We start from the raw sequence: 13,896 nt of genomic DNA, 5'->3' as shown, positions 1-13,896 counted from the left end.
AAGAGCAGCATTCAGACTTTCTTTGGATGGAATGAGAGAAGCGTCAACTCTCACAACAAAACAAAAGCTCCTGTCATTCACAGTAAAGCATTTTGGAATGTAGTCGTAATCAGGAATAACCCAGTTTATGACTTTAAATACGATACAGCACTAATAAAATACCAACATACTGCTGCTCAAATAGCACTAGAGTTTTCCTGGCAGACAATAAAGCGTGGTGTTTATAGTATTTACACACCCTACAGGAGCCACCACACTCATTCAGACAATAGAATCACTATTTATTGCAGAATTACAGAGACGGAAAATACTGCATCTATCCAACTAGATCATCATTTTTTTACTTGGATTTTTAGCTTTATAGGGACACAAAGTAAAACCGTCATTGTTTACTATTAATTCAGCTGCTTCTTAGTGACTCAATCCACCATCTTGTGGCGTAAACCTGTACTGCATGTCTACAGGTTCGGATGAAGCCATATAACTTGCTGTTTAGTCGATTTACCAGCAGCTCGTCACAAAATAGTCGTTTAGATGACACCGTGTTTTGCCCCATTTTGACTATTTAAAGGAACACGCGTACACAATAAACTACAATATTGCACGTTGAGTTTTTAAATAGTAGAGTGTAACATCTTCAATCAAAGTGCAGCCAAATATATGCCAAAGTTTACGCAAATGCTGGGAACAGTGCAATTTGACTTGTAATACTACTTTGTACCACAAGATGGTGCAGATGGTCACGCGACCTCTCCTTCAGCAGAAACAGTAAGACGCCAATAAAGAAGTGGGGAATTTGAAGCAGCTTCCAACGACTACTGGCAAACTGCTTAAACCCTTGAGGGGCAGTGACTCACTGCTGCCACCCAGAGCACAAAGGTCACATTACATGAGTTGTTATTGTACTTTCAAAGCAAATCAAATCGGGAATTGTAGGATTCGAGAAGAAAATCACAGTGTTAACATTTCTAGGCTTGAATGTCATGAAGTGAGTCAGTGTCGGCGAGTTTCTGAGCCAGAAACCGACTGACAGCTCATTTTAAACACAGTGAGCCAACGCGAGGGCGGAGGAAAGGGGGGGGTGGAGGGGTGGATGAGGCGGGGGAACCCGATAGTCCACTGGGGGATCTCCACTCCGGCGGTGATACAGTAATTCTCGCACAAGTTCCACAGCTCTCGTGGTCGCCGGTGCAGCAGGTCGGGGGGGGAGAAGACGACACGCTCAAACACACAATATTGCACAATGTGGAGAGTCGGCACAACTGTGAACTCTGGCACACTTTCTCCAAACACACACAATCGACACTGTGTCATCAGAGTTCCAGTGCATTATAAAAGGCAGCGTGACAGACACTTCCCTCGCTCACGTCTTCACAGAACCGCAATAGCTGGAAGCACACGCACACGCACGCACACACACACACACACACACACACACACACACACACACACACACACACACACACACACACACACACACACACACACACACACACACACACACACACACACACACACACACACACACACACACACACACACACACACACACACACACACACACACACACCTAAAAGGATTCTTTCCAGAAACTTGCAGAGAAGCTGAACGAAAAAGAAAACAAAAAAAAAGCTTCCAGTGCGCTGCATGGCAGGCCTGTTAGGAATCACATTCCTCGTGTGCAGTGGGAGACGCGGACATAAATCCACCGTTTTATGTCGAAAATGTGCACAGAGGATTCGAAAAGACCAAAATAATGCGCGTCCATCTCACACTTCGATTCCAAATTGTCTGCAGATGCATAAAATGAGGCGGACGCAGGATTTGGTGGATGTTTGGAGCGTTTCCCTTCAAATACCTGCTAAAAAAGTGCAACACTTAATTTATGGAACTGCACACACATTTTTTAATTATGTCATTAGTGAAGTTTCTTTTAGAGTTTAGTTAAAATAAGAACACGAGGAAAATACGCCCAAATTCCTCAAAATTAGTAACTGATGCTAAAACCGTTCATCCACAGCTCCATGACTTGTATAACTTAATAGCGAGCGACACGCTTTGCAAAGCTTCTGTAATTCCTCCCATAAACAGGAGTTTGGTGAAATAGTAGCAGACTTACTTTTTACTGGATAGAACGGCACAAAAGCTTACTTTCGCCGTATTTTCTGGAATATAAGTTGCACTTTTTTTTTTAGCGCCTATACGTCAAAATATAGGGTAAATAACACCTACGACCACCAGATGGCAGTGTATGGCGGATACAGTAACGGTTATATTAGTGATACACGTGCGAGTTTGAAATTGAGGCGCCAATAAGCAGAAAGTTCAGTAATAGAATGTAACATTATTATAAATGTAAAAGCTGGTCACACTTTATTTGGGTCTGTTTGAGCTCCTGGGTCGTTTTGGGTTCTGGTGACGTAGTGCTGAAGACAAATGAGCCAGACATGATCGTGAAACGTCGCCAAAGCACGCGGTTAAGAGGACGTCCCAGTGAATGAAAATAGCAGACGGAGCCCTGTGGCATTTCATCCTTGGACGTCTCTCTGAATTATTGTACTTCACTGCAGCCAAAAGGCGGCGGTTCAGGTTGCTTTTCGTGGCGAGGACGTCCAAAAAACCCCTCCGTTACTGTCAAGTGTCATTTATTCACAGTGTTCTGACAGATTTGAGGTCATCTGCTATATATTTCTCCTGTTTTGTTTTTTACTAGTGCAGGACTTAGCGAGCGGATAACTCTGCAGCAGTACGAGGATTTGCAGTATTTTCAGCTGCTGGTTCACAACCGTATTCCTCAAAAGATTTGAACAATGAGTCGTCGGCACGCTGCCTCCGTCTGAAAAGCTTCGCACTGAATTACACAATAACACTTTTGTTACACGCAGGGTTCCCACCATCAGTGACATCCTGGAAAACATAAAAAAAAAATAAAAAAAATCCCAGGCCTGGAAATAATTACCTAACAAAAAAAACAACATTTTGTTATGTTTAGAGTTTTGTGTGTTTATAAAAAAAAATCTGTAAAAGGGGTTTATTATGATTAACTGACTTGATATATTTAACCCTTTCATAGTGTCCATGCCTTCACAGGATGTTTCAGGTAAAATACAGATTTAAAATGTGTAACAAGCCAGTCTGACATTGATAAATTGATGAATTTTGAATGTCAGAACACAAGCAGATGTATTTGTTTTGTTTTGTTTTACAGCACTTATCAAACGTTCGGCACGTTTTACATAATCAAACAAGAAAACACAATTTTCCTTGATATAACCCACACTGGTGAAACTGGAGCAGCTTCAAGAAAGACGTTTGTAGCGCGTGTGCAAAAGTTACATTTGATATATTGAATTTTTGCATATTTTTCATCTTGTTATAAAACTGAATCTGAATTTATGGCGAAATATTTACACGTAGGATTTTATTTAACTTGCTTCCAAGTGTTAAAATAGGCCGATTTGGACCTGAACAGTGTGTTCAAGTTAATTTAGTGTTGTGCTGAACAAACTGTATTCAAATCCTGGAATTGGGGTCAAAATACTATGAAAATATTTTAGAAAGATCTGATCATTTGACAGGCAACATGTGGGAACCCCATGGAATTTACAGAATACGATTTTTATTTATATCAAAAATAAGATTGTAAGATTTTCTTTTTTCAAAAATTGTCTTCCCATATTATTCGACTGAGAATGAGCCCACCTACTATCAAATATTCATATTTACTGATCTGGAATCAGTGGATTTTTAGCTTTAAAAGACTAAAAACTGATTATATCATTCTCTAAGATTATTTTCTGTCAGCTGTAGCACAGCCCTACAGATCCAGTGCATTTCGATCTCGGGTCTCTAAAGCAGAGACGTCCAATCCCGGTCCAGGAGACTCATGTTCGCGGTGCGTTCAGGAACTGGATTCCTACAGAATTTGTTCCATCTGTGTGATAAATATAAATATATATTTTTTTTAAATTAACTCTTTGATAAAGTAGAAAAAGCTTAGACTTTGTAAGACTTTGGTCTTTTTGTGGATGACAATGATGGTATTTTTGACAAAAATAACAAGTATTGAGATTTCCCAGATCTGTGAACGCACCACCGGACGACTGATCAGCTTCTTATTAGACTGTCTGCAGAGCTTCATAAAGACACATTCACCATCAGATTCAGAGGCGTTGGAGGAGGAAAACACAACAGAAACATGGAGGACCACCAGGACCTCCAGGACCAGGATCTCCAGGACCAGGATCTCCAGGACCAGGATTGGACGGTCCAAAAGCAAGGAGGGGGGGAAATCAAACCTGTGATCTTCTGAGTTAAAGCTACGTTTTCAGGTTTTCCCTGCAGATTCAGCTCGAAGGTCTTGGACCTCGGCCGCTCGTCTTCTTCTTTGGTGGCAGACGCGCTGGCCTACAGGTTCTGGTCCAGCCAGCGGATGTAGCTTCTCAAGCTCCTCCAGCCGACGCTGGACAACATGGGCAGGCGGGAGTACACCATGCAGCCGTGGAAGCCGTCCACCAGGTGGTCGTTGGCCACGTCCACGCCGGCGTCCCGCAGGCGCCTCACGTACATCAGCCCGTCGTCCCTCAGCACGTCGAACTCGCAGGTCAGCACGTACGCCTTGGGCGTCCTGCCCAGGACCTCCGGCGCCGCCAGCAGCGGCGCCGCCCTCACGTCCGTGAGCGCGGGCAGCCGGTCCACCACGCCCGGCGTCCCCGTCTGGCGGACCAGCGGCCTGAAGGGCTTGGCCCGCTCGGTGGGCGGCAGCAGGGCGGTCCAGTTGACCCTGGAGCGCATGGCGGCGGTGACGGCCGGCTCGTCCAGGGAGCTGTGGTTGTTGGCGAGCAGCACGGGCTCCAGGGACGAGTCGCCGCCCAGGTACTGCAGCCAGAAGCGGACCATGATGTGGCGGTAGAGGATGGGCACGCCGTGGTTCTGCTGGTAGGACGACGTGTGGAAGTCCAGCGTCTGCAGCACCGGGTAGATCAGCGCCTGGATCTTAAACTTCGCCCGCTGGCCGTCGTCCAGGGCGAGCTGCGCGCACAATCACAACGCTTCAGTTCCACAGCTTAAAGCCCAACTTCGTCAAAGAGTTCTCACCCTCCATCGTCATCATCGTTACCAGTGTGTGTGTGTGTGTGTGTGTGTGTGTGTGTTTTACCCCTTGAGACACGGCAGCAGCCAGGTTCCCCCCCGCGCTGTCCCCGGACACGCACGTCCTCTCCGGGTCGATGCCGTAGCGTCGAAACACGTCCTCGGACAGGAAGGCCCGCGCCGCCGCCATCGCGTCCTCGTACTGATCTGGAAACACCGCCTCTGGGACCAGGCGGTAGCTGCGGCAACCGAGACATTGCAAGAGCGTCAGTTTTTTAAATAAGAAGCAGTTTGGTTGTTTTTTTTGTTTTTTTTAAAACCTCGACTTGTTTTTGGTCCACGAGCCCCATGTTTGACAGCCCGGGTCCTTGGAGAGGAAACCTCACACAGGATGGAGCTTCGGTTAATTATTACCATAAAACAAACTGGAAAAAGCTTCAAACGAGCTGGACTGAAGACTAACTGAGAACTGCTGCGACTCGCTGCTCCAACCTGTTATCCACGCGCTGAATCTTTAATGAGAATCAGTCAATATTTAATAAACAATCTTTTTAGGCAACCCGAAAAAAAGTAACATTCCTTTGAAATAGCTGTTTGTTTTTTGACAATGTCTCCTGATGCTAAATACCACGAAAGTCACGTTCTTACATTAAAATCCATCATTTCCGTATGAAATTTGTTGCAGCCCAAAATAAAACAAATCACTCCATTCGGCGAACGACGTCTCGCCGGCAAGAGAAACGTCGTGATCAAACCGCCTGTGATCAAACTCAACTCTGCTCTTCACTGTTGAAGCTCATCGTGGTGCTCCATCTGCTCCCCTAACCAGAACGCCGCTTCCCCCGGTGGACAAGTGAGGAACAGCAGGTACTTTTCAGTCCTCTCAGGCCAGATCGTACCAAGTTTTAGCACGCAGCGACTCCGTTTGATTCCACTGGTTTAGAAAGGGTTAAGGTTATGTCATGAGACACATTACTTGTACGTGCTGTTCTTTTTGTCCTGCGCATGCAGGAACAGTCTGCACACGACTGATTCTTCTGTCTACATTTGTGGAAAGGGAAACACATGTGCCACACTGAAGGTTAAACAAGCTGCGACAAGTAAAGTGTTTAAAAAAAAAAAAAAACTCAAAAAGTTTAGAGGGCCAGTATCTGCTGCATGGACACCATTGTTTCAAAATATTAAATAAAACATGAAGCAAACCCAAGGCCAGCAGTCAGGAGGCGTCTGCCGATTCCACAGACCGTGACCTCAAACGATTCCTCCGACAACGAACTAATTATGCCGTCACAAACAGTCCCCACCAGCCGACTGCTGCCGGCAATTTGCTTTTAAACTTCGTACAAACATCAGCATCAATTACGTTACAGTTTGAAACTGTAATTCTGTATTTTTACTTTTTGAATCTGAAACGTACTTGACGGACATGACGACGGCGTCCAGGTCTTCAGCCACTGTCCGACAGACGTAGTCGAAAGACGTCATCCCTGTGAGGAGGACAGTCGTTACTCAAACGTATACCGCATTTCCTTTTTTTTTTTGAAGCCATGATTATATAAAAATATATGCAAACTTCTGGGCTAAAGTCACAAAATCATACATTTCAATCATATGTAAAACTTATCATGTCAGTCCAAAACATTAAAAAAAATATATATATATTTAAACGCCTCTCATTAAATAGTAGTCTTTTGAAGAACATATTTTGTTCAACTTTTTCTTTTCTGTCAGTAAATGTAACCAGAATTATCCTGAAAATCTCCATTTGTAAGAAAAGCACAGTTAAAAAGTCAAGAAACTTCCAGCGTTGGGTCATATGAACTAATTGTGTGTGATACATTAAAGTACAGGGTGTGTAATGCAGGTCTTAAAGAGCCCAAACCAGAATCATTCCAACAAGATTGGGACGACTTCAAAAATAGAAAAAACAAAAACAGGAGGCATCTCAATTTTCGACACAAAGTACAGTGAAAATAAACGATGAAAGACGTCCGACTGTTTGTAACCTTGATCTGCCTCGAATGTTTTTAAAACTTTGACTAGGAGGCAGCACATTATCACACAGTTACAACGACAGAAGTTCCCTTTAGATTGTAACTTACGATAAAAACCGTTACAGAGCTGCTGTCTCGCTCTCTGTCCAGCTCATTTGAACCGTTAAACTGCTGGTTACTGGATTAACACCCTGTGCTCACCCTAAAAAAATCTCGTCACTGCAGAAATAAAACGAGTCAGAAAACATGCGAGGGGGGAAAATGAGTGAAACGCACGCATGCTGCCGAGGGCCCATCCTCCCCCGTGGTAATAGAGCACCGCCCTCTTCAGCTTCTTCCCGCCCTTGGGGTGGAAGATTCGGGTCGGGATGCCGCCCAGCAGGGTGTCGGTCACCTGCACGGCGGCGCAGGAGCGAGCGTCCACGTCCTCCACCATGTCCACCAGCCGGTTCATCACGTGGATCCGGTGGCACAGGCCCAGCTGGTGAGCGAGTTCACTCTGGGGGGGGGGGGGGGGGGGGGGGGACAGAGAACAACGTGGCTGTAAGCAGGGCGGGGAGGCCGACCTGTGGGTCAAAGGTCACGGGCCACCACCAAAAATACCCTGAGGGAGGAGACAAGACGTCTCTTTTGTGTGCTTCGGAGTTACTTCAAACCTGTTATCGCTACATGTGAGCAGCCTTCTTTGTGTCAAGGTGAAGGCTTGTGTCAAGGTGTGTGTGTGAAAACCTGTCGGGCGACACTGACGCATGAGAGGAAGGTGTGAGAGTCAAGAAAGAAATAAAAAAAAAAAAAAAAAAAAAAGAGGACAAAAATCCAGGTAAACGCTTGAGGTTCAAATGTTCTCACAAGTTCTCTCTGGTAGCTTCTGTGAGTTCGCGACACCAACCAGCCATAACATCATGACCACTGTCAGGCCAAGTGAGTGACACTGACGCTGGGATACGTCTGTAAAGTCGGCATTTTTGGCCCAAACGTCACCTCTCGATCAGGGGGTCTGGAACCGAGACGATCAAAAGGGCCGTTTTCACAATGTTCCATCAAATACAAATTTGTCTGGAGCTGAAAAAAACGTGCTCATTATCTGAAATGAAGAAAACATCCCAAAATATTGTCACACATGCAAAATATAAGGTTGGACTAATGAAGTTTCACAGGTACATGTGAGATATGCAGTATGTTACATTACATTTATGGCTGTCGTTTCCATTTTTAAAGGTTATTATTCAGGTGGTCATGTTATGGTTGATCGGCGTTTGTAATGGATTCATGAAAAATTTACACGTGATATTGAATCATAATGTAAAATAACTATGACTTTATTACACTATAAGGTGACAAGATGGGATATAAAGTCAGATGTTATTATGTATATGGAAAAAAAAGTCTCACTATAAAGTAGATTTTTGTTTGTATAAAGACTTGTTTTATCATAACATACAATTTTATTATGATGAAATATAAATTGTGGTAATATTTGATCACAAAAACATTATTATATTATATGATGACATTGTCCTTTAAGAGTATCAAGTCAAAAAAAATGTAAATCAACCTTTTTTGACAGAGAGTTCAATTCTCATGTTAAATTGAGAACTTTTGTCACAATACAGTATAACATAAAGTCAGAAATCAGAAAGTCACATTCTAAAGTAATAGGGAGAACTTGATTCCCGATGCAATCCAGAAAAGTGACATTTCTTTGACTTACTTATATATGTACTATAAATTAATCTGTAAGGCCATCTTGTTCCTACTTTCGAACATTTACAACATTTTCAAATTATTGACTTAGTAGAAACAAGATGGAAACATCGCGATTCATATTTCCATAAACAAAACCAAATCACAAAACCTTTTTGGTGAGTAAAGCAGCGATTTTACTTTTTTTTTTTTAGTACAAATGCTCAAATTACTACAATTGAATTTTAGTCGTTTTCTTCATGTATTTAATTTACAATCTGATTTGAAAATATTAAAATACTGACTGAAAAGCCCCCCCCCCCCCCCCCCCCCAGCTATTTAGGTCATTCATTGTGTAAATGCTACACATTTTAAATATCGATGTCGCTTGAAAATAAATAACTTAATTCGTTGAAAAAAAAATTGATAAAAATAAATATATATAGTAAGACTATTATTGATCCATCAGCTCATCCCCCGGCTCTCACCACCAGCATTGTGGGTCGGAAGACCGCGTCCAGAAGCATCAGCTTCCACGGCTCGCACACGCCGCTCGGCAGCGGCAGGTAGACGTAGTAGGCGGCGGCCGCCGCCAGCAGCACGGCCCCGGCCAGTCGGAGCCTCATCGCGGCGCAGTGGACCTGTCGGAGGGGAGCGTCAACATGCGGCTGCCCCGCCACAGGTCACCGGTTGTCGGTGTCTCCGACAGGAAGCGCCGCGACACGGAGAAGTGGCTCCGACTTCAAAATAAAACTCACAAGCGACGTCTGTGTCCCGCTTTTGATGAGACGGGGACGTATTTTCGCCTAATTTTGAAGGGCATTGCCAGGAAGTGGCTTCAATTTGCACGACATTGCTCATGGGAAATGTAGTCTTTAAAGTAAAGCGCTCGCTACCTTTTTTTAAAAATCTCAACTAACGAGATTGAAGATTAAATGTTATTACTTCAAATGCATATATTTTACATGTATGTTATGTCGACTTAAATGGTCTTTCTAATTGGTTTATCCACCTAAAAACGCCGTTACTGACCATTTCTGCTAACTTCTCGTCTCCCCAAAATTGTATTCATTTTTATTTCTATAGCGTCAAAACTGATAGTCATTTCAGGCACTTTTACAGAACCCCCCCCCCCCAACAATTCCACACAAGCATAAGCAACATTGGAAAGGATAATCTCTCTTTTAGCAGGATGAAAGCTTTGCAGAACCACGTGCAGCAAATGAGTGTATGAAAAAACACCAAATGTATGAATTGATGGCAGCGGTGGCCTGGCGGCTAAAGAAGCAGACCTTTGATTGGGTGTGACAAAAACATACATAAATATTTTGACATTAACAAAAAGGAAATTATCGTGAAATGTGAAACACTCATTGCCATGCCCCAAAAGTGGTTGAACTTTCACTGGTGGACACGCCTTTCTTCAACTACCCACACCTGCATCCAATGAAGTCCTAACGAGAGGGGAGCATACAAAAGACACCTCAGTGTCTGGGTCATTGTATGACTGACTTTGTTGTCGCCTGCAGCAGACATGATGGGGTCGCAATTGAGGTACAAGTTGAGAGAAGTTAAATAATTAATGCCAGTGAAATATAGAGATCATAACCTGAAATAATTTGTCTGTTTTGTCTAGATGGTTGCTGTTATCCTTGTTGGCTGTAGGAGGACATCAAAGAAATGGTAAATGACTGAAAACTGTTTATTGGCTAATTATATGAATTTGTGGGCTAAAATGTTACTGTTTCAGTCTCCAGAATGGAAACTCTTGAAAAATACAGAGCTTTGCCAGATGCGAGGAGCATGGATGCTGTAGATGATGCTTCATCAGGACCTGTTCATATCTTTTACTCTTATCAAGGTGCTGTTAAGGTAAGTAGCTACAAAATACACCTGCACTTTCTCCTGTTACAAGTGTATTCTAAAGACCAATGACAGCTGTTTGAGACCCTACTTTTTTCTTCACAGCCAACACGCCAGATTGTAGCTGTACCCCAGCATGTGGCACCAAATCACCAATATGAATACGATGGGCTGCAGCACCGCTACCATGGGCTACCCCACATGCATATGGACCATGGGTCACCGGACCCCTATGATGACCCATCCGACAATGTGCAACATGGGCCGCAGTACCCCTCCCACAGCCCGTCCGAAAAGAATGTGCAACAGTACCCCGACCGCTTGTCAGACAAGCATGTGCAACGTGGGCTGCAGTACCCCTCCCACAGCCTGGACAAGCATGTGCAACGTGGGCTGCAGTACCCCTCCCACAGCCTGGACAAGCATGTGCAACGTGGGCTGCAGTACCCCTCCCACAGCCTGGACAAGCATGTGCAACGTGGGCTGCAATACCCCTCCCACAGCCTGTCGGACAAGCATGTGCCACACGAGGTGCAGTACCCCTCCCACGGCCAGTACCCCTCCCACGGCCCGTCGGACAAGCATGTGCCGCACGGGGTGCAGTACCCCTCCCACGGCCCGTCGGACAAGCATGTGCAGTACCCCTCCCACGGTCCGGACGACAAGCATGTGCCACACGGGGTGCAGTACCCCTCCCACGTCCCGTCGGACAAGCATGTGCAGTACCCCTCCCACGGTCCGGACGACAAGCATGTGCCACACAGGGTGCAGTACCCCTCCCACGGTCCGGACGACAAGCATGTGCCACACAGGGTGCAGTACCCCTCCCACGGCCCGTCGGACAAGCATGTGCAGTACCCCTCCCACGGCCCGGACGACAAGCATGTGCAGTACCCCTCCCACGGCCCGGACGACAAGCATGTGCCACACGGGGTGCAGTACCCCTCCCACGGCCCGTCGGACAAGCATGTGCAGTACCCCTCCCACGGTCCGGACGACAAGCATGTGCCACACGGGGTGCAGTACCCCTCCCACGTCCCGTCGGACAAGCATGTGCAGTACCCCTCCCACGGTCCGGACGACAAGCATGTGCCACACGGGGTGCAGTACCCCTCCCACGGCCCGTCGGACAAGCATGTGCAGTACCCCTCCCACGGCCCGTCGGACAAGCATGTGCAGTACCCCTCCCACGGCCCGTCGGACAAGCATGTGCAGTACCCCTCCCACGGCCCGTCGGACAAGCATGTGCAGTACCCCTCCCACGGCCCGGACGACAAGCATGTGCAGTACCCCTCTCACGGCCCGTCGGACAAACATGTGCCACACGGGGTGCAGTACCCCTCTCACGGCCCGTCGGACAAGCATGTGCAGTACCCCTCTCACGGTCCGGACGACAAGCATGTGCCACACGGGGTGCAGTACCCCTCCCACGTCCCGTCGGACAAGCATGTGCAGTACCCCTCCCACGGTCCGGACGACAAGCATGTGCCACACGGGGTGCAGTACCCCTCCCACGGCCCGTCGGACAAGCATGTGCAGTACCCCTCCCACGGCCCGTCGGACAAGCATGTGCAGTACCCCTCCCACGGCCCGTCGGACAAGCATGTGCAGTACCCCTCCCACGGCCCGGACGACAAGCATGTGCCACACGGGGTGCAGTACCCCTCCCACGGCCCGTCGGACAAACATGTGCCACACGGGGTGCAGTACCCCTCCCACGGCCCGTCGGACAAGCATGTGCAGTACCCCTCCCACGGTCCGGACGACAAGCATGTGCCACACGGGGTGCAGTACCCCTCCCACGGCCCGTCGGACAAGCATGTGCAGTACCCCTCCCACGGCCCGTCGGACAAGCATGTGCAGTACCCCTCCCACGGCCCGGACGACAAGCATGTGCAGTACCCCTCCCACGGCCCGGACGACAAGCATGTGCAGTACCCCTCCCACGGCCCGGACGACAAGCATGTGCAGTACCCCTCCCACGGTCTGTCGGACAAGCATGTGCCACACGGGGTGCAGTACCCCTCCCACGGTCTGTCGGACAAGCATGTGCCACACGGGGTGCAGTACCCCTCCCACGGTCTGTCGGACAAGCATGTGCCACACGGGGTGCAGTACCCCTCCCACGGTCCGTCGGACAAGCATGTGCAGTACCCCTCCCACGGCCCGTCAGACAAGCATGTGCAACGCGGGCTGCAGTACCCCTCCCACGGGCTACCTCATGATTATGTGCGTCCTGCACCTCGGCACTCCTCCCACCATGGGCTGCCCCAGGGATTGTACCGTAGCATTCCAGCTGAGAATAAGTATCTTGGACCCCAGTTTCCCAAGCTGCCAAAGATCATTTTTGACCGCTTCCACCGTCCAATTTTCAAGCCCAAGGCTCTACAGCGCCATATCAAACATCCAGTTTTTCAGGTCAAGCAGCCATTCTACTGGCAACGCTTCCATCCAAAGAATCCTCGGTAGACAAAGCAGTACATTGGCTAAAGTTTTTTGGTGTGACACAATTTTAACTTTTGTGGAATTGCTTCAAGTTAATAAGATGGGTAAGTTATCAGCACATTCTTTCAGGTAAAATATCTGAACAGTAACTGAAAAATTTTCTTCAGTTGCAGTGTTTCCCGTCAAGGTGAGCGCAATGAATAAGGTATGTACGCAAAATGTGCTGTTGTTTCAAATGGTTATTTCAAATGGTTGTAATTTTGCTTTTTTTGTTTTTTAGGTGCTACATCGCTGAAGAAACTGAACCTGCTGAAGAAATGCATTTAATATAGAAATAAAATATATAATTTTGTATTTATGTGTCAAATTGTTTTCACTTTAATCTTGAGTCCTCATTAAGAAGTTATTTAACATGCTTATTTCCTACTGAGGAACTTTACAGTACACAATGGCCTTGTCATGCAAAAGCTGGTTAGATGCAACAAAGTGTTTTAAATGAACGAGAAGGGCTTAAGCTGGAATCATGCAGTTTTGGTTTGACGCTCTTTAGTCCTCGTTCTAACTGCCGGACAATGCCACCAATTGGTTTTTTGGGGGGCTCACAAGTGACCCATGTTCAACAGTGTGTGGCCCCATGAAAGCTGTCTTTTTTCTCACCCCAATCTTTGTGGTACCAAGAGTGTGCTGGTAATGCGTTGCTCTCATATGACTTTCTTTTTTTACCCCTCTTGAGTAGTCGAATGCATTACTATTTTCAAACCAGTAATCAGATTGAAGTTATTTCTCCAAGTCACTGTGCCTTATAATTGTAGCATCCAGC

The 13,896-nt window shown here is 46.5% G+C and overlaps 1 protein-coding gene across 1 annotated transcript; it reads right to left on the bottom strand.

Annotated features, from left to right (window-relative positions):
- On the bottom strand, positions 1–9,403 carry LOC308143803 (neutral cholesterol ester hydrolase 1-like). Its single transcript, XM_080514723.1, has 5 exons — positions 9,257–9,403; positions 7,362–7,584; positions 6,509–6,578; positions 5,159–5,330; positions 1–5,031 (listed from the first exon to the last, which is right to left on the bottom strand). The coding sequence occupies exons 1-5, from the start codon at positions 9,392–9,394 to the stop codon at positions 4,408–4,410; spliced, it is 1,227 nt and encodes a 408-aa protein (XP_080370849.1). The 5' UTR covers positions 9,395–9,403; the 3' UTR covers positions 1–4,407.
- Between the last annotated feature and the right edge of the window lie 4,493 nt (positions 9,404–13,896).

Source organism: Blennius ocellaris, assembly GCF_963422515.1.
Source record: "Blennius ocellaris genome assembly, chromosome: 19".
Taxonomy (NCBI): Eukaryota; Metazoa; Chordata; class Actinopteri; order Blenniiformes; family Blenniidae; genus Blennius; species Blennius ocellaris.
This window is presented reverse-complemented; position numbering and strand designations above follow the sequence as displayed.

Bases quoted from the DNA above. Each gene is read 5' to 3' on its own strand.
- LOC308143803 (XM_080514723.1), bottom strand. From the start codon at position 9,394: ATGAGGCTCCGACTGGCCGGGGCCGTGCTGCTGGCGGCGGCCGCCGCC. The intron at 7,585-9,256 runs GTGAGAGCCGGG...CCCCCCCCCCAG, and splicing joins TCCGACCCACAATGCTGGTG to AGTGAACTCGCTCACCAGCT. The intron at 6,579-7,361 runs GTGCGTTTCACT...TCCTCCTCACAG, and splicing joins ATGGGCCCTCGGCAGCATGC to GGATGACGTCTTTCGACTAC.